The sequence below is a fragment of the Python bivittatus genome, unplaced genomic scaffold (genome assembly GCF_059951505.1).
Source record: "Python bivittatus isolate LINGU-HERP-01145 unplaced genomic scaffold, Pbiv_v1 ctg000600_np1212, whole genome shotgun sequence".
NCBI classification, from domain to species: Eukaryota; Metazoa; Chordata; class Lepidosauria; order Squamata; family Pythonidae; genus Python; species Python bivittatus.
In genome coordinates, this window is record NW_028277082.1 from 303,781 (window position 1) to 325,955 (window position 22,175).

The following is a 22,175-nucleotide window of genomic DNA, read 5'->3' on the forward strand; positions in this document are numbered from 1 at the left end:
ACCGCGGCCGGAAGGGGAGGGCGCGCAGCGGGCGCCGCCGCCGCCGAGCTCGGGGACTGCGGGCGCGGCGGCGGCGCTCGAGGGCCGGTCGGGCGGAGCGGCCATGGCGCTGGTCGAGGGCGTCGGGGACGAGGTGACGGCGCTCTTCGCGCTGCTGCTGCTGCTGCTGCTGCTGGGGCTGGCCTGGTTCTCCACGCGGACGGCCGAGCGGGAGGACGCCGCGCCCGCGCCCGCCCCCCGCGCCCCGCCCGCGCCCCCGCCGCCCCCCGCCGCGCCGCGCCCCGCCCCCCGCGACGACCGCGACGGCGACGAGCGCGCCTTCGTGCTGCGGCTGAAGTTCCTGAACGACACGGAGCGCCTGGCGCGCGTGCGCCCGCACGACACGGTGGGCGCGCTGAAGAGGTGAGCGGGCCGCCTCGCCCCTGGCCACCGGGCAGCCGATAGCCGGGAAGGGGGGCGGGAGCCGGGGAAACGCCCCTCCCGCTCCGCGCCTGGGCGCGTGGGCAGAGCCGCCGCTTCCGCCCTCCCCTCGCGCCCCCCGCACCCCTGGCCACGCGCCCCGCGGCGGCGGCGGCGGCTGCAGCGGAGGGCTCGGTTGGGCCACGCACGGCCTCTCTCCTCCTCGCCCTGCAGGGTTCACTTCCCAGGCCAGGAGCAGCTGGTCCGCCTCATCTACCAGGGGCAGCTCCTGCGGGACGATGCGCAGACGCTGGCTGCCCTGCACCTCACCAACAACAGCGTGGTGCACTGCCACATCTCCCAGCACGGGCCGCCGCCGGGGTCCGCCGGCCCTCCGACCAACGTTGACGCTGCGCACGCGGCCCTGAATGTGGGCAGCCTGATGATGCCGCTCTTGGTGCTGATGCTGGGTGCGCTCTGGTACTTCCAGCTGCAGCACCGCCACGTTTTCACAGCCACCGCCACCACCTGCCTGGCAGGCCTCACCCTTGTCTTCAGCTTCGTCGCCTTTGCCGTTTATCGCAGATAACGGCACAGCCCAAGGCTGCCCGCTGTGGCCCACGCCAAGACTTGGTGCCATCTCCCCCGGGCCAGGCACCCTGCTACAGCTGTCCAAGGGACCCTGGGTGCTGCTGGGTCTCCTCCTCGTTGGAGGCCTAGGCGCTCCTTGGCAGCTTTGTGCTCGCTTGAGCCACGGGGGAGGCTGTGGCAGCCTCATGGCAAGATCTGCAGCCCACGTCTATCCGCGGGACATCAGGGCCACCAGCCACGGGAGGAGGGGTCCTTGCTGTCCCATGGTTATTTTCCCATTAAAGCTGTGAAGGAAAGGGAGCGGTCTCTGCAGCATACGCACAAGGGTTGCTCTGCAAAGCAGAGGCTGGGCTGGAGGGTCCGGTCTGGGTTGGCTCCAGCAGCGCTTCCCCCAGAGCGAGAGGGCGGGGATGCGTCGCCGCAGCCGCCGGCCAGGGCTCAAGGGGCCCTTAAGACATCGCCTGCTCTGCGGGCCAGCAGCCCCCGGGTCCCCCCTCCTCTTCCTCCCCCTCCCTGGCCTGGGCAACAGCCCTTCTCTGCGCCCTTTCTGGGGGGGCCTCCTGCCTCAGAGGTCCTCTTTCGCGGTTTGGTGGGAGGGGAGCGTCAAACTCGGCCTTCCTGGCTGGCACCCCCCCCCCCCGATTCAGAAACCGAAGCGCCCCAGCGGCAAGGGCCCGCGGCCCTGCATGCTGGGAGCGAGGGCCTGGTCGTCCAGCATCCGCAGACCGCGCGCTATGACGCAGGAGGATGGCGATGCGCTTCGCGTCCGCAGTCGCAGTTCGCCCTCCGTGCGTTTAATCGCAGACGCGCCCTAATGCAAGGAGACAGGCGGTGAAACGGGCTCAGGGAAGGGTATACTGTAATGCCACTGTGGCAAGCGGGCAGCGGTAAGGCAAGCACGTGTAACAATGAAGACACAACCCCCCCCCGCTGCCAAGCCGAGCACAGAGAGGGGGCAGTTGTGCCGCAAATGCTTCCTTTGCAGCTTGCCAGAGAAACCTTCCTGCACAGACAGAATTGCCTTAGAAGAGAATTTGTAAGTGGAGCAATAAGTAGTTTCTTCTTTTTTCTGTTTCTATCAAACACCGCGGTAGTAGCAAGTAATTCATAAACGGCCAAATTGCTCCCAGCCCGATCTCACAGCTCGGCTTGGCGGGGACCACGTTCCTCCTCAGCAGTAGCTCTCTTAACGCTCCATCTGGTAGATTCTCTCCAAAGAAAAACTTGATTGCTTACGCTAATTATTCCTTTTGACCTCCTTCCACTCATAGAAAAAGTCTCAGGTTCCCAGCTGTAACTCTCACTTCCTCAACCCCAGAGAATCTTCTAAAGGGGCCTTACAAAAAGCTTGTAAATTGAAGGTGTCCGTAAGGCAAACTGGTTGGGGTGCATAAGGGTGTAAATCCAAGGGGGGTGCCTCTTCGATCATCGCTGCGGCTTGACCGCCCCTAAAATGCCAGCTGTGAAATCCTTGTGAGGAGGCTTTGCGGAATAAAGGAAACGGGTGGACGTCTGATCGTAGATTTGCATTCTGCAGTCTGTAAAATGTGACGCTTCGGAGGTTCTGCTGGTATAAATCTTCTTAAAAAGCGTATGGCACTCTTTGAAAAGTCCATCCATACCAGATAGTCTTCAAATGACGCATCTCCTTATTGGGGCAGAAGGAACAGTTGCTCGCTCTCATTTAAAATGACCGGCCGGGTTGCCCATTCTTATGGATCTTGTCTGCATAGGTCAGTCTGTCTGTAAGGTTGGAAAATTGCCCCAAATTGGCTGATGAGTTGTCAGTATCTCTAATTGGGTGTTTCTCAACCTTGGCCGCTTTCAGATGTGTGGACTTCCGCTTGTTTGCTTGGTGGGGAATTCTGGGAGCTGAAGTCCACACTTCTGAAAGTGGCCAAGGTTGAGAAACTGCTCTAACAGCTGGGGGAAGAGACCCCAAGATCCACTGCTTTTGCCCTGGGGGACCACTCCCAAACCAAGACTCGCTCCGAACGTGCTTCTGCGCTAAGTTGCACGCTGCTTTTGCAGGTTCCTTTTGAGGTGTCGGGATTGGCCCTGCGGAAGGCTGTATTGCAGGTGACGCGGGGAATGCTATTAAAGCGAAGCAGCTTTACTGAGCAGGCTTCGCGTGGTTTTCAAGCCGCGTATTCCATTGTGCTTCTCTTTCCTAAAAGAGCTAAGGAAAAAGACCCCGGTGCGCCTGCTGAGCTGACTGCCACTTAAACATTCCAACATAACATTTCCCTCAGTGGTCATAAAAGAGATTATTGCTGTAACCACGGTAAAAACCATACTTTGGTGGCCTAATTAACCTAGCCAGGCCAGAGGCATTTCCTGGTTAGGACGGAAGGCTTGTCCGCGTCGGTCTTCGGACAGAGACCCCTCGGTGGGACGTCTCCCAGATGCGATGGAGGAGGCCCATCCTTACGCGCTCGCCGGGTCTCCTGGAGAGTTGTGTGCGTGCCGAGCGCCCCGTGAGAGATCTCCTGCTCTGGGCAGGGCGTCCTTGGCGGCTGCATCCCGCACAGCGGGCCTTTCCAGCACTGAAGAGGTTACCTACCCAGGTAATGAAACGTTTGCGAGAAAGTAGCCAAGCTCAGAGGACCCCAAGACGCCACGGTTCAGCTCTGAGCAGCTCTGAGCTACGCACATTCTTTTCGCACATTCTCTTCTGTCGGAGCCTAGCTAAGTCAGGCGAAGCGCAGAGAAGAGTGAACTTGGATTCTTTGTCCTAGCCTGGCGTGGGGGACGAATGGAATTGAATGTGGGAATGAATTGAGAAAGGGCTTCCTCTGGTCGTCAGTTCCTTGCAGCCAGCGGTGGACTGAGTCCTGCTCAGCGGTGGACTGAGTCCTGCTCAGCAGGAGGGAGCCAAGCGTCCGATTTCACGCTGAGGAGGAGGCCGTCCGAGGATCGCTCTGCAAAACCAGCTCCTCCAGGAAGAGTGATCTGTGAACCTGGTGCTGCTACAGCGCTTCCCATCCTCTGGCCCCCGTCCAGGCCCTGCAGCCCAGAACGGTGTTGTGTCCCGCAAAAGACCGGCTCTTCTGGCCACTTTTCTCCCCAGACTCTGAGTTGTGTAAGTCTTTGGCCGCATGACCTACAAACCTGGCAGGCTCCTTCCTGGTGCGAGCCCAGAGGTGCCAGGCAAGGCCCACTCAGGCTAACGCTGGGGAAGCAGGCTTTATACGTACGGTGCCCTTCCCCTCCCCGCCTACCTGGCTCTAATGCCCCCCAGCGCCTGGGTAGGCCGAGAGCCCAAGCCCCTGCATTGCCTCCCCAGGCCAAACGCTGCACTCCCCCCTCCCGGGCGCCTGGCCATCAAGCACTGCCGAAGAGTCAAGGGGTTGCGCGCGAGACAAGCCCTTTTCCTGGAAGTCGCGCGTGGGCGCGGCGGGAACAAGCCGAGGCAAAGCTCCAGCCCCTGGCCCGGATCCACGTCCTCTGGCGGGGCAGGTAAAAAGCGCTGTTTCCTCTCTTCGGAGCCGCCTTGCAGGGTGAGGAGCAAGAGAGGGGAGCCGCCGCGCCTCCGCCGATCTTTGCTCCGGGCCGCAGGGGCTGCCGCCCCTGCCCCCTTCGTCCCTCTGTCTCACGGGAGCGGCGGTGAGTGGGTCCATCCGCGTCCCTGCTTTGGGATGGGGGGCGGGGGCGGAAGGCCGCAGCTCTCCGGAGGAGGGCGGCAAGACCGCGGCTCCAAGGGCTGCGCGCACAGGCGTCCCGGACCCGCCCGGGGGAGGCGGCCGCCCGCCCGGCGCGGAACCAAATTGGAGGGCCGAGTATGCCTGCGGGCCACCTCCGGCGGGGCGGGGGAGAGGAACGCCAGCTTCATCGCGGGGCAAAGCGGGGATGCCCTCGGGCGCTCGGTGCGTCTCCGTTTAAGCCCGGACGTTGGCGGCAAAGGCGAGGCAGCCCTTCGGCGTCCAAGGCGGGAATAGGGCAGCTCCCCCGAACGGGGTGGCGCGGAGCCCTTGAGGGGGTGGGTCCTGTGCCCGTTGCCCAGGGTCCCGCGGCCGGTCCAGGGGAGCCCTCGGAGCTCAACGCGGGCCCCGTGCCCCCCCGCTGGGTCTGCTTTTTAGCCGAGGACCTCAAAGAGCCCTTTCCATGCTCGCCCCTCCACAATGTCCGCACGAGATCCCCTCCCCGGTGGGTGAAATGAACGGGGGGGAAGGTCAGGTTCGGCTTCTGGGAGGCGCCCCTTGCGACCCCGGCCGCCAGAAAGGCCAGCGCTATCGCAGGGTGTGGGCCACGGGAAGCCCCCCTTTGCTCTGTGGGGGCCCAGAGGAGCACCGCAGGTCGGAGCGGGTTCGGAGAAGGGCTGCCCAGATGGCAGAGGGTCCAGGGGCCGAGCCCCCTGCGGGCCCGGGGAAGGGCAGGGGACGTTTGGCCTGCAGAAGGGCGATATAGCGGCCTTCCCGTCGCTGGAAGGTGTCCCGCGGAGGGGAGCGGACTTACTCCGTCCGCCCCAGAGAGAAGGCACGACTGGAACCGGGGGGGGGGCGGCGGGGCGGCGGGGCTGTTGGCAGAGATACGAGGAAGGCGCCTCGGCGCGATGCAGAAGGAACTCCCCGGCCGCACCGCCAGCGGGAAAGGCTGCCGCCTCCCCTTTACTCGAGGTCTTCCAGCGGAGGATGGGTGGTTGTCCGTCGGAGGTGCTGCGGCCTGTCCTGCACCCAGAAGGTGGCTGGACCAGATGACCTCCGCGGTCCCCTTTTGGTCCCGATGAGAACGCAAGCCGCAAGGCTTAATTAAGTTGCCTCTCGGATTGGCAGTGCTCGCAGAGCGCCCTGGCCGTGACCCACGCCACTAACGTTGGCGCAGTTGCCTGTTTGCACGACGCACAATCGCACCTCGGCCAGCGTGTTGTGAGCAGAACCAGAGACGCTCCAGGCCTCCTCCCCCTCCCGGTGCGAACGGAGCTGCGGTCCCCGCCAGGCGCGCAACAGCCAGAGGGGCGCAGGCGGGTTCACGGTCTGCGGGGGGTCCGGGTCTCGCGCTCTTTCCCGCCTGGCTCCACCCAGCGCGCTCGGCTGCTTCTCACTTCCGCCTCTGCCTCGGCAGCTGCCTCTCTCTCCCTCCAGCTGGCCGGCGAGGAAGGAGGGGAAGCCATGTCGGGGACCGCGCTGAGGGTGAACGGGACCGAGGTGGACCTCCAGGGGTCCGACAAGACCGTCGTCAACATCAACCTCCGCCAAGAGTCCTCCCTCTTCTATCTGTGCAAGGGCATGGCGGCCCTGAGTCGCCGCAAGGCCGCCTCCAAGGCCCAGGAGCCCGCTGATGCTCCCCCCACCCGCGCCCGACGGAGGGGGGAGCAGAAGGTGCTGGGGGTAAGGGCCGGACGCCAAAGGAGGAAGTGGGGCGTGCGTGGAGCCGGTCTGGGGCGCCGGTCGGGTCGGCCTGGATCTCCTCCGCCTGCGAGCTCTTGGGAGAGGAGACAGGGGCCGGGGGCGGCGTGCAGCGGACCCTGGAGGTCACCGGCAGGGCAGAGCGGCGTCCAGCGGAGGGGGGCTCGGCCGACAGAGATTTGGGTCTTAGCCGAGAGGCGAGAAAGAGGCAGCTCTGCAGCTGTGTGCGATGGGGCTGAGCCTCAGGCTAAAGGCGGGTCCGGGTCCGGGTCCGGGTCCTCACTAAGCCCCAGATCCGGAGGAACGGGCCAGAACTGAACCGCTATGTCCACATAAGATCTCCTCTGAAGTCCCGAAACTGGCACGGTGATGCTCGCACAGTTCCCGCATTCGCCCGTTTTGGGGTTTTGCCCCCGAACGGAGCCAGAAAGGAACCCACTGACCTGCTCCGCTCCCTGCTCTGATCCAGAAGGGAACTGGCCGAGGGGAACGCTAAACAGGCCTAGCGGGGGTCTCCAGCTAAGCTAGCTCTGCGAGAGCCTGGTCCCCCAGCATGCTCTTGGCCCCGGCCCCGCCGCACGGCCTTCCGGTCCCCATTGCCCCCTGCCCAGACTCTCGTGCTGGGGGCTGCCTGTCGGCTCCCCTCTCGCCCCCCAGGGAGCCCAGATCCTGCTTGGAGCTGTGTGCATCGGTCTCGGCGTGGTCTTGAGCCTTGTTCTGGAGATACCCTACGACTACGAGCGGGCAATATGGAATGGAGCCCCTTTCTGGATGGGGAGCCTGGTGAGCAGGGAGGGGAGGAGGGGAGGAGTGGGGGACCACCACCTGAGACTCAGCTTGCCACCCCAGGAAGCTGCAGCGGAGGATGTGGCGGGGGTGAAGCAAAGGTGGCAGGACGCCAGAACGCCTGCAGAACCTAGGCCCCGTTTGAGGGAGCCGGGCTGCTCCTTGCAGCCTTCCCCAGGAGTCAGTTCGGTGCACCGGGGAGGGGGACTCGCTTCCTGCTGGCGGGGAGGCCCAGCCAGATGCCGCTCACCTGGCTGTTTCACTCCCTCTCCAGTTCATCCTCTCCGGCACCTTCTCTGTGGTGGGCGAGCGACGCGGCGGCAAGTGGGTAAGTGGGGAGGGCCCTCGGCCCCGCCCGGCTGCAAAGACCCGATGCCCTGGGTGCCGACTCTCAGCTGCGCCCTGCCCCTCCGTCTTAGGTCCACCTGGCCACGTTCCTCAACCTGGCCAGCGTCGTGGCAGGCTCACTGGCCTTGACGCTGGGCGTGGCGGACATCTCATCCCTGACCTACCGTCCCTACTTCATTGAGAACCTGTGCAAGCACAGAAGGGAGGAGGAGCGCTACCGGTCGTGGGACGCGACCACCGGTCCTCCATACAGCGGCGAGAGGGACCAAGAGCGGGCCAAGGAGTGCCAGGAGGTTATGTGGGTGCTCATGGTGAGTCTGTCTTCCTGCAGCAGAGCCAGAGTGGGAGGAGGGCAGCTGTGCCCCTCAGAAGAGGGCAGACCTGGGGGGGACCTTCGCAGTATCCCGCCCCCCTCTGCCTGCAGGCCTCTCTCTGGCACAGGGATGGGCACGTCCTGACTGTCAGGCTGAGGGGCAGGGGGGCTCGCCCACCTGCCACAGGTGGCTCCAGGTATTCAGCCACTGGGAGGAAGTTCCCATACACAACCGCGCACCGGTCACAGCAGAAAGGCCTCCTCCCTCCAGGCCACTCCCAGTTCCTCTTCCTGCCTCCCACTGAGGAAGGGGCCTGAGTCCCCGGCTGGTCCAGACAGAGCATGCGGGGCCAGCGCCCGGAGGAGGAATTTGGCGGAGTGGCTGGGGGGAGGGCTCAGGGCCTCTCGGGGAGATGGCTTGGCAGGGCGGCCGGCTGGCCGGCCTCTTGCCCCCTCCTGCTGCTGATTCGAGCCCCACTCCCTCCCCAGTGCATGCTGAACGGCGTCCGGATCCTCCTGCTGGTCTTGTCCATCGCCGCTCTCTGCATCGCCCTCTTCTGCTTTGGATACGGCCTGCACCGGCTCTGCTGCTCCTGCTGGGTAGGTCACGGAAGTCCCAGAACACCCGGCACCCGGGAGACGCGGCTGGCCGCGTTGGGCATGCAGGCGGCTAGGGTCAGTGTGGTGATCGAGGGAGGGCTGGTGTGCCTGGTGCGTCGGGGCTCGCCCCAAACAAAGGCGCGCCCTGCGGCACTCAGTTTCAGCCAGCGCCCCTTTCTCGCCCGGGGCCATGATCCCTCCAGAGGAAACAGCAGAGGGGCTTGCTGGCCACTCCTGGGGAAGCCGCCGCAAGCTGAGTCCACCTTCCTTTTTCTCGCAGGAAGGCTGGCAGGACTACGTGGCCCTGGAGGACCCAGAAGCCTCTCTCGTGCCTGAGGAGCCAGGCAAAGAGGAGAACCCCGCCTGAGGGGCGCAGAGGAGAGCCCCCTGGCCCTCAGCTCTTCCCAGGGACCGAATGGAAGCTGTCCTCCGGCGGGTGACGCTGTTGCTGGCCCCAGCGCTTCCCTGCAGCGACTCCCAAATGAAAATGCTCGTTAGTTACTCATCGCCTCTCACGCAAGCAAATGGTTCTGTTGCGCCCAGGATTAATTAAAGTCGCTTTTCTGGAATTCGCGTTTCGGCTCCTGTCCGTCTGCCGGCTCGGCCAAAGCAAAGGGCCCCACCGTGGGTGTGGGGCGTGCCGTGGGACTGGAGGGGCTCGGCCGCCCAGGGAAAGGCTGCTTCCCGAGATGGCAGAAAGGAGCTTCCCGGCCTCCTTCCCCGATGCCCAGCCCTGGCTCTGTTTCCAGAAGCGGGCAGGTAGTCCCACCAGCAGAGCTCCCCAGAGGCAACCTGCACGTTGGCTCTCCTGACTGCCTGGCATAGCGTGGTGTCTTGTCTTCAGTGGGACACCCGGGGCAGGGGGCTGCCGGCTGATTGCTGGAAGCACCCGAAGGGCCACCTTCCCCAAAGGCCCTCTGCGGCCTGTCAGGCTGATCGCGCCCGCAGGAGAACAGCCGAAGGCACCCTTTGGGGCTGCGTTTGCCCTCCCTCCGGAAAGGCCCTGCTGAGGCGGAGGCTGTGTCGGGGCGGGGGGGGGGGCTCCGCAGCTGCCTTCTGGCTGTGCCAGGTCCCTTCGCCTGCTGGGCCTCAGCCTCTCTGTGGCGGCTGGCGGGGTTGCGCGTCGTGCCTGGGACTGGGTTGGCTTAGCAGGCAAGGCAAGGGCCTGCTTTGGCTGTGGTTAACGGCTGTCCCCGCGATGGGTCCTGCTCAGACAAGCTGGGTTCCCGCAGGATGCATCCTGGCTCCCAAATTACCCCTTTTCTGCCCGGCGTGGGGCAATGCGTTCCAAGAAAGATTTTGAGGACCCGGGAGATGTTTAGGAAGAGCCACGAAGATAATGGGGGACGGGGAAGGAAGCCTTGAAGAAGTGGCTGTCTCTAACTTTAAGACCACCGAGAGGGGAGATGGCCGCACCCTACAAGCGCTTGTGGGGTTGCACAAGGTCAGGAAGGATTCCTGCAGGATTTCACTCAGAACCGGGCAGAGTCCAGTGGAGGGGTTCAGAAAACGTCTGACTGCGAAAAGCAACCCACAGGAACCATCGCCTGGAGAGCTGATGGGCCCCCCTTCATGGAGAAACTAGATGTCATCTGCCAAGGGTCCTCCTGCGCTAAGCAGGGGTTGGACTGGATGGCCTCACGGACCCCCTCTGCCAGGTTCTAAAGAAGTCAAAGAAGGAACGTTGACACGTTCCCCCCAGGAAAGCGAACAGGCACAATGCTGATTCCGCTGCCACCGTTGCTGTTAGGTCTTACCCTGACTGGGTTCTGGGTGTGATTTGGGGCTGCACACCCGCCCCACTGCATTGTTGTGGCAAAGCACCATCCGTGCGTCGGCAGACACTCGCTCCAACCAGCCCAAGCTTTGCCCGAACCAATATCCACCTGCAGGAAGGGACGGAGAGGAGCTCCTTCATGGTCCCTCTGCCAGGGCCGGGTTTGGGTGAGGGAGCCCTGGCGCTCTGGGACCCCACTGCCTTCCCCTGGCAGTGGCTTTCCCGGAGTTGGAGCTGGAGGGAATGTGGGGCATTGAGGAGACCAAACGGCACCTGGGAAGCCCGGGGGGGGGGTCCTGGCTGGGGAACTCCTTGTGGGGCTCCACCTGCCCCAGGCCTTCTCTCTTCTCTTCCCCAGGGCAGTGCGCCACGCAAGGCTGACTCTTTTGGGCCCAGGTGAGAAACTGTGGAATAAAACCGGTGAGACGTCCTTGCAGGCTGCGCTCTCTGCTTTATTACCAGCCACCAATTTATACCCTCTGCTTCCCTCCTCCTCGCCAGTGCCCTGATTTCAGCGTGGCCCGGAAGCCTGGCCCTGGGTGATTAAAACTGCTCCAGGAAAGCCCCAGAACTCTGCCGGGCCTTATTACGACCTCCCCGCCGTTGGGTCCTTCTTTTTCCTGAACTGGGAGAGGCTGAAGAGGCTCAAAGCCACTGGGGCCGGGCCAAGTCCTGCCTTCCTGGCTCCTCCTCCAGCCCCCAGCGCTGATTCTAATAAAGCTGTTGATTAATACCCTAAATGCAATCGTGGCCCTTAGGAAGCAGGAGACTGTCCTCCTTGGAGGAGCTGTGTGGGCCCCCAGCTGGTGCACAGGAGCAAGGGGGTGTGCATAGGCTCTCCAGCAGCCAATGGGGGCGCCGGGCAGGGGTTCTGCTCCACAGGTGCCTCAAGAGCCAGAGCACCCAAGGGAAGGGGGGGCGTCAGGGCCAGCCCCTCCTCCCATACTGACACGCAAAGGCACTGGGGTGAGGGGAGGGGAGGGGAGGGGAGGGGAGGCCCCCCAGCTCTCAGCCTTCTGTGTCACACCGGCATCGGCATCTCGTTGTACTCGTCCACGCCTTCTCTCTCATCCAGGATGGGCTCTGCCTCTGCTGCGTCCAGCTGGAGGGCAAGAGACGTGGGCAGTGGGTTTTGCCACCTCCAGCGCCAGCCGTTCCCTGCCAGAGTGTCCGACTCCCTGCCCCCACCCCCCACATCTGCAGTCCCCGTCCAAACTTACACACTTCATCTCTCGCTCTGTGAAGATGCGACCGAGCAGGCACAACCGGAGCGGCACTGTGAGGATGAGGATGAACGGGAAGGCCAGCGAGGCGACGGTGGACATGACAGCCCAGAGCACGGCCAGGCAGGCCAGCTGCAAGAGCGTGAAGAGGTGCATGCGCGCCGTTCGCACCTGCAGAGGAACAGGAAGCTGCACTGGGCACGCCCCCCTGCGCCCTCTCCCTTGGCTCTGGTGCCAGCGATGCCACGACACCAGGGGAAGGGGAGGAGGCCCATGGTTGGATCTCATGCCATCCGCCACCCTGGGAGTCCTGGGGGGCGGCACACAAAACATCCCTGGCCGGGGCCCCCATAACCCGGTCGGCTGCGTTTGCACAACTCACGCTGCTAGTGTAAGGAGGGCTCCCCGGCCGGCAGGCCGGGCCCCTAGAGCTGGTGGCACTTAACCAGCGTCTCAGGGCAGACGGCCACAAAGGCACCAGCTGCGGTTTGGCCTAAGGCGCCCCGTGACCCCGTCCACGGGTGGACCCAATAATTAGCTCTGGAAGGGAAGTCCTGTCAAGCTCAGGGGCAGCGGGCAGGTGCAATGAGGGCTGCGGCTTGTAGGGCAGACCTCCCTCCATCTCATTCCTGATGAAGCCCCTCGTAAGGCCTCCCCTGGGGCGTGTGGCCAGGCAGCGGCCACAGCGGCGTCCAGCGCAGGGAGGGGAGCCGGCCGCCTGCTCATGTCCCAGGCCTCCCGCAGAGGCAAGGGAGCGCTCCCTTCGTCGCCCTCCCTGCAGGGCCCGAGCTGCCTGGGCGGAAAGGCCACGCTCCCCCGCGCTCCCGGCCTGACCTTCTTGACGTAGGGCACGTCGGGGTGATGCTTGGGGGGCATCAGCAGCAGGTGCAGGCGCTCGTAGAACTGGATCCCATTCAGCGAGGTGACTCCCATGTAGAGGAAAATGCCAAACAGCACTGCCAGGGGGATCCTGCGCAGCAGGTCCCCGATCACGATGGACAAGCCTGGAGTGGACAGGAATGGCACTCTGGTCTCTGGGCCCCCTGAGTGCCAGGCGGGGGCTGCCGGCCCTTGCCAGCAACTCAGAGGCCTCCAACCGGCCGCGGCGGGAGGAGGGTCAGGGCAGAACAGCCAGCCGTGCGAGTCCGCCTCCCTCGTCAGCGAAGGCAGCCAGCCGGCAACTCACCCACAAGGATGGCCACGAGCAGCCCGGTGACCCGCTGCTCCTTCACCTCCTGGATTTTGGGCTTGTCCCCCGGGGCCACGGCCTTGCTCATGACGGTCAGCGCATTGGCGTGCGTGACGGAGCGCACCGTGGCGGCTGCCAGCCAAGGCAACCCGAAAAGGGCACAGAAGCCGCCCATCGCGACGATGAGCAGGAGGTCCAGGTGGAAGCCGGAGCCCTTCTGCAGTTTCCGCTCCTTCTTGCTGATGATCAGCCTGGGGGACAAGGAGGCAGTGGTTGGGGGGCTCCTCTCCAAGCGCGTCCCATGCTGAAAAGCGGAGCCCTTGGCCAGCACTCACGTGGTGATTTGTGTCTCCATGAAGATGAGGATGAAGACAAGGACTGCCGGGAGCACGCTGGCCACCATCATCCACACCGGGAACGCCTGGCTGCTGCCCAGAGGGTTCACCACCCAGCCCCGCTTGCTGGGGTCTGTGACTGAGAAGCCGCGAGGCACTGAAAGTTTCTGCAAGGGGGCGGGAGAAAAGAGCTGGGCCTGGAGGCCGAGGAAAACCAGGAGAAGGAAGCAAGGGCTGGGCGGGAGATGGGCCCAACCTGCTGCCCCTCCTCAGGACCGGTCATGGAATGGCCGGAGCCTCGCCTCCCCTCCCCTCCCCTCCCACCTCAGCTGGACTCACGGAGAGCCAGCCACTGGGGCCGGAATGGCTGCACCTCTCCTTCCCTGCTGGGAGCCTGAAGGGGACCCCAGACATCCCTCCAACTTCCTACCTGAGTGTAAGTATCCTGGATGCTGGAATCCACCAGCACCATGATGAGGATGGCAATGGGCACCCCAAAGTCACCGATCACCCGCCGGACCTGCCCAGAGAGACTTGCTCAGCCACGGGACTCCCACAAAATGTGGGGTCTCTGAGGTGGGCGGCGCGGCCTGCCTCCTCCCTCGCAGCCACGGCTTCCAACTCGCTGAGACATTCTTCCCTGGCTTTGGCTCAGGGTCCCCCCACCCCAGGTCCCCTGGCAGAAGCCACGCACCCGCCCGGGAAAGAAGCGGCTGTTCTTAAACTTCCTCAGGAAGAAAGCAATGAAAAACGTTCCGGCCATGAGCACCAACGAGAGGAGCGCCGTGTTGGGCTGGCCGGTCATGTCAGAAGAACCGCGGCTCACTGTCCCGTTCTCTGCTCCCAGAACGCTGGTCTCGGCCAGGCGGCTGCTGGTGCTGTTCCTGCCGTGGCAGCCGTGCAGAGGATGCTCCTGGAAGATCTGCCCAGAAGGAACGTGTGGGGGACGAGAGACTCTTCAGAAACCTCAGCCCCAGGTGAGAAGCGCATTGCAACACCTCTGCAGCGGTGGCCCCCACAGTTCTTGGGGCTGCCAGCCCCTTTCTGGGTGGCCTACCTGTTTTTCAGACCCTGCCCCCCACAGTGCAGCCATTCTGCCCCCCCCCCGGCCCCAGTGGCTGGCTCGCCGTGAGTCCAGCTGAGGGGGGAGGGGAGGGGAGGGGAGGACAGGCTCTGGCCGTTCCATGACCGGTCCTGAGGAGGGGCAGAAGGCCTGCCTCCCGCGGCCATGGCAACCAACTCTCCTCCTCCACCTCTCAGTCACCTTGATCAGCTTAAAGAAGGTCTCGTAGATGAAGATGAGGGAGATGAGGAAGGCGAAGATCTCCTGGGTGAAGCGGGAGACGAAGCGCACCAGGAAGCTGCCCTCAAAGGCCACGATAGTCAGCACAATCAGTATGAGCCAAAAGCCGATCCAGGCACGGCCTACCAGGTACTCCAGGCCATGCGACGTGCAGAACTGGGCGTGGGGAAATGGACCGAGGCTCAGGAGACGGCGGTCCAAGGGCCGTGGGTCCCCCTTCTCGGGAGCAGTGCAGGTGGGGTGAGCAGCTCTAAGCCCAGCCTCCAGGCTGGGGAGTCAAGGGGCACCCCTCACCCCGGCTCCCGAGGGGTGGAGAGTCGCCCAAGGCCCCCGGGCACCAGTGCACATCTCCCGCCTCCCGATCTATTGGACGCGGCAGAGAAGACGCCCCTCCCCTGGCAAATCCAAAAGCCCTCAGGAGCAGCTGCCAGTTTGGAAGGCTGCCCCAAACTCACCGTGAAAAAGGCTTCCTCGAAAACAAGGAGGGGCCCCGAGAAGCCGATGACCAGCAGCGGCTGAGCCCCCAGGAGGCAGAAGAGGACGCCCTGCACGGCGGTGGAGACGATGAGCTCCGAGACGCCAATCAGCCCCTCGGTCTTCTCGCCTGCAAGAGATGGGGCGGGGAGCCAGGGCTCAGGGGAGCACCCACCCCACGGCTTCCCTCCCTCCCCCACGGCCCCAGAAGCCCTCATGCCAGCCCCAGGCCAGCAGAGGGGCGGGGGGGCTTCCGTCCAGGCAGAAGCGGGTGGGCCCTGCCCCACGCCTCGCTGTGCTCTCCTCTCCTCCTGGCTCACCCAGCAGACCCCCAAAGGTGATGGCAGGCGAGAGGGCAGCGAAGTAGATGAAAATGACAGCCGCCAGGCACTGGGGGTCCAGGGCGTCCCGGAAATCGCTGAGATACTTCGGGTAACGCCGACGGACATCCCGGATCAGACCCCCAAAGGGGCGGCCGGTGCGTTGAAGAGGGTCAGCCTCTGCCTCCTCTTCCTCCTCCTCCACCTTCAGCTTCAGCAGTGCTGGCGGGGCAAACAGGAATCAGTGGGGGCCTTCCAGGAACCCCACATCCCATCGGCAAGGGGGCCAAATATGGCTAATCAGCCCTTGCCATTCTCCAGAACAGGGCTTATTTTGCTTTGTGCCCTCATAAGACACAAGAGGCGCAGGAGCCCCCCAGATGGTGAACAACGGCTGCTGAGATGCCAGAACGGAAGCAGTACATCACCGGGTAAGACCAGATGGGGCTCCAGGCAGAGAGCCCCCAAGCCCCCACCCACTCATCAGCCCCATCTCCTCCTCTGCGCAGGTGCAGGCTATTCCCGCCCTCTCAGCCTGGCGATTCTGTGCCAGCAGGGCCGCTAGCCTTCCTGGCCACGGAGCTCCAACTTTTCCACTGGCTGCCTAAACTGAAGGCTGTTGTCCTATCTGAACTAAGTGAATTCGCAAGTCAAGGTTGTGCAAGCGCTCCCCACCCAACTGGGCGGTGGTCTGAATCAGGGCAGAACTCCTCTCTCACGCTGAGAGCGAACAGAAGACTTCACAGGTCTTCCAGACAGGAGCATAAAAACAGAAGCCGTGCCCTGCTGGACAGGAACCCCGGCCGCCCAGTCCAGCCCTGTGTCCTCCGAGTGGCCACCGGCTGCCCAGGAAAGGAAGCCCACCGGTCTCCCAGCAGATGGTCTTCAGAGGCAGGTCTGAGCCATCAGGTCTAAGATCTCCAGGAACTGCTCCAACCCAAGATGGTGGCCAGCACTGCGCCTCGTGGTAGTGAATTCCAGAATTTAAGTGCGTATTGCGTCAAACAATTATCTCCTTTTTTTCTGTCCTGACGATTCCTGGATTCAATTTCACTGGGCAACCCCTGGTGCTAGTACTCTGGGAAGGGGGAAATGGTTTGGCTTTCTCCACACTGCACATAATTCAATCACGTCCCCTCTCGTTCACCTCCATTCTAGACCAAAAAGTCCCAAACCTGCAACCTTTCCTCACGAGGAAACTGCTCCAGCCCCTGGATTCTCTTAGCTGCCCTCCTCTGGACTTTCTCCAACTCCACTATATCCTTTTTGCGGTGCAGCAACCAGAACTGCACATAATATTCCAGATGCGGTCGCACCACTGGTTTATCTAAGGGCACCAGGATATTGGCATCTCTATTTTCAATACCATTTCTCATTATCCCTAATAGGCTGTGTCATTTTACAGCGGATGCATGCTGCGTTGACACCGTGATTGAACTGCTTACTGTGACTCCATGATCTCTTTCCTCATCGGTCACTGCTAGCTCTGATCCCACTGGTTTAGATAAGAGTTTATCACAGTCACAGACATTAAAAAACATTAAGGAAAAAATAAGAACACAAAACAGGATAAGAATGTTACAACTGGTGTTAGACAGAGCCTGTCGAGTTTTACAGGCTACATAAAAGAATTTGCCTATGTTCAAGGAAACCAAATAATACAGATTTGATAACAATAACTAAAAATATCAGAATACCTCAGGTGTTGTAGCAGGTAAGGAGTTATAAACGGTCCTAGGATCCTTATAGAGGGCACAGTAAACAGGACATGAGCTGCAGGATCCCACAGGTTTGTATGAATACTTTAGGATTTTTGGCACCAACGTGCATCGCTTGATCGCATTAAATGACATCTCCCATTTTGGCGCCCGCTCTCCTAATGTGCAGAAATTCCTTTGGAGCTCTTCGTAGTCCCTTCTACTTTCTACCAATCTGAACAATTTAGTGTCACCAACAATCTTGGCTATTCCACTAGTCATGGCCCCACCTGACCCCAGGTGATTTCTTAAGGTTATTATTATTATTAATGAAATTTGTATGCCACCCGAATTTTTAGATATGTTAAAAAGCACCAGTCAAGGGACAGAACCTTGGGGGGCTCCACAAGTTAGATTGTGAGAAATGTCCAGATGAACGACAGCCGAGTAAAAGAAGGTCACCTTAGAGATCCCTACCTGCCACTGTGAGGGAGTGAGGTGGGGTTCCTGCCTGTGCCTGGGGAAAGAAGCTGCAGCCAGGCAGAAACGCTTCTCACCCCAACGTTACCCAGACACATCCAACCAAGCCTGTCATTGCTGAGCCCCACCCTGGCGTTTTCAAGGTCCCGCCTATGTCCAGAGGCAGCCTCGCCCCACCCAGGCTCTTAGCTTACAAAAGCAAAGGCTAAGACAGGGTGTGGGTGGGTGTGCAGGAGGAAAGGAAACGGCCTACAGACAGGCAAGTCTGGAGATCGGCAGCTACTGCAGGCAGGCAAGAGGACGTCGCTCAACGGCCAGGACCACAAGCTGTGGCGAGCAGTACATCCTGGTGAGGATCCTGCCGGGAGCTTTGCCGGGAGCTTGGTGGCAACTAGAAGAGGAACCACCACACGAAGAACGCCCCTCATCCCAACTAGTGCCAGGACAGTTGGAAAAAGGCAAAGGTTGTATGCTACTTTATAGACTTTGAGACTTTTGAATGAGCTAAATATCAAAGGGCTGGGTCTTGAAGACTATTTACGTGGCAACAGCAACTTGCAAGTCCCAGATGGGTGGCGGTGGCCCAGAGCGATAGCCTGTTGCTGGGAAGGCGGGCGCTGCAATGGAGCATTGCACAGAGATTTGCCACGCTGTGGTGCGCCCAGTCCTCGGACAGCAAGGCACCCTCACAGGCATGCCGGGCCGGGCCCCCCACGCTGACTCATGCTGCTCGAAAGGCAGCTCCCTGATCCGGCCGACGCAGAGGCAGGAGAGCTGGCCTGGCACCCTCCTCTCTGCCTACCTTTCTCCTCTGGCGATTTGGGCTCCACAGGGGCCCCTGCTAGCAGGCGGCGCTCCTGCTCCTCCCTCCGGCGTAGCATTTCCCGCTGGAAGTGCGCCACGCTCCGCAGCAGCTCCTCCCCCTGCACTTCGGAGGGGGGCAGGACCACACTGCAGTCCAGGAACTCGTTGATGGCGTTGAGCAGGTCGTGCCGATCATCAGCCAAGTAAGCCGCCTCGTGGAATTGCTGCGGACCGCAAAGGGGCCAGCTGCAGACGGAGGTGCTCCAAGGCCACCTAGGGAGGCTTGGGGGGCCGGGTCCCAGGAAGGGGCCCGGGGCCTACCTTGTCAGACATGAGGGTGGAAATGGAGCGCCCGATCTCATGGTAATCCATGTTGGCGCTGCTTGGGCCCAGTAGCACGAAAAGGAAGCGCACCGGAACAGGAACCTCCAGGACAGCCTCCAGCTGGGCGGCTTCCTGCAGCCGCACGAAGGCCATGGTGGGCTGGTCCAGGAATTCCACGCAGCCTGCAGGGAAAAGCGTGCCGTGCCCGTAAAGACCGTGCCCTCCGGCCTCTCCAGGGCTGGAAGCATCTTGGACCCAGCCACCCTCCCCACATTTGCTTACCCACAAGCACCACGGTGGCCTCTGCATTGTCTGGGATCTTCTCCAGCAATTTCAGCTCGTGCTTAGACTTGGAGCGTGTGATGGTGCCAGGCAGGATAGGGGACAGGATCTCCTTCTGCAGGGGGACAAGGGGGTCAGGGTGGGCTGCGGACTGCCTTCAAACCCCTCCAGCTGATGCCGCTCTGCACCCCTCGGCCTTCCCCAGCACCATAAACTACTTCCCTTCCAGCAGGAACCCTGTAACGGGGTGGGGGAATGGCAGGGCGCCCATGAGCGTCCACCTGTTTCCAGCCTCTCTTGAAACAAAGCCACGCAACCAGTAGCTGCAACCTTCCGCCAGAGACCAAGTAACCCTCTAATCATAACAGCACCCCTACTCTAACCCTAACCCCGGCCTCCTGTGTGCTGAATCCCGCCATATCACCTCACTGAAATGTTCTGCTGGGACTGAAACCTTTCCTGTTCCACTTTGCCACGCCGGCTGGATTTTCTACAATCAGCATGAACAGGAAACAAATGCAGCTGAACTCAACTTGTGGCCCATGATGCATGCGGGAGTCATCCCTGCTGAAGCCACCCACTGAGGAGGAGCTTGAACCCACCTCCCTGACATGGCCCCCCACATCTCATCATCCATCACAATTCATTTATTCAGACGGCCACTGTCTGTGGTTTTGAACCTGGGTCTCCGTGATCCTACTCCCGATTAGACAGCCTCTCACAACTTGCTTCTTCATCCACTCCCAGGTTAACTCCACCACCTCTTCTTCGCTAGAAGGTCAGCTCACGTGCCTGGAGTCCAAAAGTGCCCCACAGCAGCTCCTCTCCTTCCCCAACTCTTTCTGAACAGTACCGGGGTCTCCTCCTCACCCAGTCGTCATTTGAGCAGATGGCATCTCCGGAAGCTCACCTCCTTTTCAATGTCCACCCGTGTCTCATGCTCACCCACGTGGCCAATGAGTGGATCAGTGACAGTGGGCTCTGTGCATTCTCCAACGTGGTTGGCACTATGATGGTGGCCCAGCAGAGAGCCGAGCGACCCAGCTGAGATATTGCGAGGGAAGGAGAACTCCTTCTCATCCGAGGGGTGGCTGCAGAAAAGATCACCTGCACGTCAAGCTCTACGTTCGGTGAAATCCGCCACGCCCCTTGGCAGCACGTCAGTCTGCCAACAGAATTGGTGGAAGAAAGAGGGGCATCGGGGGAAACTTGTGGGCCAGACGGGGAATCCTCATGGTCCAGGTCCTTCGGCTGGGTCCAAGGAAAAACTTGTTGGGCGATGGGGAAGTTTCAGATCCTTGCTCTCTCTCCCTCCATCTCTTTGACCTTTGACTCAAGGGGTTATTCCCAACACACTCACCTATGCTTAAGCAACAGTGCCCGCAGCACGTTGGCACGATCCTCGGCACGAATCTGGTCAGAAATGATCATCTGCTCCACCACTTGGTGGGCCACTCCTGGCAGCGTCTTCTGATCCAGGTCGAGAAGGACAGCCCCTGCAGGTAGAGAGGACAATGGATGGAGGCGCGCTCTCGAACAACCTAAGAACAACCGCACGCACTGCCCTGCTGCCACAGGTCCCACGGTTCTCTGGGTGCAAAGGCACGGTGCCTTTGACGGCCCTCAATGGCAGCGGGGAGACTGCTGTCCGCCTGCGTCCACTGGCTGTCCCCTGAGCCCCGTGGAAGTAATCCTTCTGGCCCTGGACGTCTAAACCGATTCAAAGCAAACTAAGACCCCGACCACCTTTCGATCACCCTCAACCCTCACTCCCACTCCCCCCACAATCGCCGGGTGGGCCAAGCGCTCCCTCGCTGGAGAGGCCGCAGCCAGAGAGCCGAACGGCCTCTGCCTCTGATCCCAGAGCCCCGGGACCTGGCTCCGCTCTTCTCGTACCCGCTTGCAGGAAAGCCGCACCGAGCCCAGCAGAACAAACCGCTCTTCCCAGAGAAGCCCCAGCAAAGCCCCACTTCCTTCCGCTCCGTGGTTTGGCTTAGCTTTTTTTAGTCTAAGGCTCGGCGCTAACAGAGCCAAGTGCAAAAGAGCTCCTCCCCCGGCCCCACCTAAAACGGGGCCCCTTGCAAACGCACATAGGCAGGCCTTTTGATCAGTATGGCAAAGGGAGCAAGAAGGAAGGCCTGCGCCAAGGCCCCCTGGATCCAGAACTCTCTGGGAGCGCAGAAGGCCTCACCTGCTCCGGGAGTAACGCCTGAGCCGCGGGCCCAGAGAGCAGCGCCGCTGCCCGGGAGGCCTGGCCCAGCCAGCCACCTCTTAACTGGCAGCAGGGCTCTGGTTGATCCCGGGAGGGGAAAACCAGGTGCTCCCTCTGCCCCGCTCTACCACCCGGGGTGGCAGCCCCACTCCCCCTGTGCAGCCAGGGTGGCAGCAGGACATCCCCCTGCCCAATCTCCTACCATGGGAGAGGGTCCTGCGCAATTCCAGCAGGCTTCGGAAGGAGAGGGAGGCCACGTGGGGCTTGCCCCAGCGATCGGTCTCCTCCTCCACGTCCTCCTCAAACTTGATCCAGCGCGCCGTCTCCCTCCACTGCATCTCCTGGTTCTTGTCCACGATGAGTTCGTTCAGCTCCACGAAGACCTGCGCCAGAGAAGACAAGAACGATGCTCGGAGGAGCAGAGCTGGCAAACCCCTAGATCCGGACCGGATCAAAATATCTTGAGACCAAGCAAGATCCAGAACTCTCCGGGAGCGCAGAAGGCCTCACCTGCTCCGGGAGTAATGCCTGAGCCGCGGGCCCAGAGAGCAGCGCCGAGAATAACTGTGTGGGGGGAGCAAGGACCTCTGGAGCACTCCAGACTGAGCTCCCCACCAGGTGGGTGTCAGAAAAAAACCTTCCCTGAGCAAGGCCACCTCCCCTGGCAGCCACAGAGGGAGGCAGAGGACGCGCCTTGCCTCGCCTACCAAACGAATGGGCAGGCTCGCTCATCCTCTCTGTGCAAGCGTGACGGTGCACAAGAGCTGCAACGGGCCCTTCCTCCTAGGAGGCAGGCACGCGCCGGGCAGGTAGACCCGTGGCCTGTGGAAGGCGGTTCTCAGGAGGTCCCTGAGACCAGTTGGCCTGAGCAGCATCGAGGGCCGACAGCCTTCCAGCCTTCCAGAGTTTCCAGGACAAGCCCATCAGATGGTGCTGCGGAGCGGCACGCAGGAAGCTGATCCCCGCACCCAGAAGGCCCTGGACTTCTCACCCCTCTGCCAGCTCACCTCGTGAGGCGTCCGGTCCTGCTTGCGTAGCCGGGCACTGGCCTCCTGGCGGTCTCTGCCAAGGTGCACCACTTGTCCTTTAGTGCTCTTCCGGACCAGGTGCCTGCGCACTCCTGGCACGTCCTCAAACCTGTGGCCTGCAGCAGAGAAGCATGGGCCCTGAGGGGCGCATATCTTCCTCCTAAAATCCCCTCGCGACCAAATTGCCTGACAACAGACTCTGCTGTGGGTCTTCCGGGCTGTGTGGCCGTGTTCTGGAGGTTTTGTTTCCTAACGTTTCGCCAGCACCTGTGACCGGCATCTTCAGAGTGCAGGAGCACAGGCAGGAGCAGTTCTCTCTGTGCCCTGGGTGATGTGACCCTTTTG

General features: G+C 62.0%; 3 protein-coding genes across 14 annotated transcripts in view; 2 read left to right on the forward strand and 1 right to left on the reverse strand.

The window, feature by feature from the left end:
* Nucleotides 1–2,506, forward strand: TMUB1 (transmembrane and ubiquitin like domain containing 1). The gene is made up of 2 exons (XM_088147728.1): nt 1–402; nt 634–2,506. The coding sequence occupies exons 1-2, from the start codon at nt 104–106 to the stop codon at nt 986–988; spliced, it is 654 nt and encodes a 217-aa protein (XP_088003854.1). The 5' UTR covers nt 1–103; the 3' UTR covers nt 989–2,506.
* A 1,785-nt stretch (nt 2,507–4,291) lies between these two features.
* On the forward strand, nt 4,292–8,951 carry LOC103062850 (transmembrane protein 176B-like). 3 transcript variants are annotated; one of them, XM_088147725.1, is made up of 7 exons: nt 4,292–4,449; nt 6,052–6,317; nt 6,993–7,118; nt 7,396–7,449; nt 7,541–7,780; nt 8,272–8,382; nt 8,663–8,951. In XM_088147725.1, the coding sequence occupies exons 2-7, from the start codon at nt 6,099–6,101 to the stop codon at nt 8,747–8,749; spliced, it is 837 nt and encodes a 278-aa protein (XP_088003851.1). In that variant the 5' UTR covers nt 4,292–4,449; nt 6,052–6,098; the 3' UTR covers nt 8,750–8,951. The 3 variants fall into 3 exon arrangements, with proteins under 3 accessions (XP_088003851.1, XP_088003853.1, XP_088003852.1); XM_088147727.1 differs by lacking the exon at nt 4,292–4,449 and adding an exon at nt 4,463–4,596; XM_088147726.1 differs by lacking the exon at nt 4,292–4,449 and adding an exon at nt 4,721–4,856.
* A 1,639-nt stretch (nt 8,952–10,590) lies between these two features.
* Nucleotides 10,591–22,175, reverse strand: part of SLC4A2 (solute carrier family 4 member 2) — a 34,588-nt gene continuing 23,003 nt past the window's right edge. For all 10 annotated transcript variants that reach the window (XM_088147714.1, XM_088147717.1, XM_088147715.1 and 7 more), the window contains 17 exons: nt 21,810–21,946; nt 21,005–21,185; nt 19,951–20,086; nt 19,501–19,681; nt 18,591–18,705; nt 18,306–18,490; nt 17,983–18,208; nt 15,004–15,225; nt 14,665–14,813; nt 14,171–14,365; nt 13,601–13,828; nt 13,337–13,426; nt 12,907–13,073; nt 12,569–12,822; nt 12,217–12,386; nt 11,380–11,553; nt 10,591–11,261 (listed from right to left, as the gene is read on the reverse strand). In XM_088147714.1, the coding sequence (XP_088003840.1) occupies nt 11,181–11,261; nt 11,380–11,553; nt 12,217–12,386; nt 12,569–12,822; nt 12,907–13,073; nt 13,337–13,426; nt 13,601–13,828; nt 14,171–14,365; nt 14,665–14,813; nt 15,004–15,225; nt 17,983–18,208; nt 18,306–18,490; nt 18,591–18,705; nt 19,501–19,681; nt 19,951–20,086; nt 21,005–21,185; nt 21,810–21,946 (2,891 nt within the window). In that variant the 3' untranslated portion in view covers nt 10,591–11,180. The remainder of the gene's footprint in view (nt 11,262–11,379; nt 11,554–12,216; nt 12,387–12,568; nt 12,823–12,906; nt 13,074–13,336; nt 13,427–13,600; nt 13,829–14,170; nt 14,366–14,664; nt 14,814–15,003; nt 15,226–17,982; nt 18,209–18,305; nt 18,491–18,590; nt 18,706–19,500; nt 19,682–19,950; nt 20,087–21,004; nt 21,186–21,809; nt 21,947–22,175) is intronic.

Coding starts and splice junctions, on each gene's coding strand:
- TMUB1 (XM_088147728.1), top strand. CDS start 104: ATGGCGCTGGTCGAGGGCGTCGGGGACGAGGTGACGGCGCTCTTCGCG. Junction 403..633: donor ACGGTGGGCGCGCTGAAGAG/GTGAGCGGGCCG, acceptor CTCGCCCTGCAG/GGTTCACTTCCCAGGCCAGG.
- LOC103062850 (XM_088147726.1), top strand. CDS start 4,772: ATGCCTGCGGGCCACCTCCGGCGGGGCGGGGGAGAGGAACGCCAGCTT. Junction 7,781..8,271: donor AGGTTATGTGGGTGCTCATG/GTGAGTCTGTCT, acceptor CTCCCTCCCCAG/TGCATGCTGAACGGCGTCCG. Junction 8,383..8,662: donor GGCTCTGCTGCTCCTGCTGG/GTAGGTCACGGA, acceptor TTTTTCTCGCAG/GAAGGCTGGCAGGACTACGT.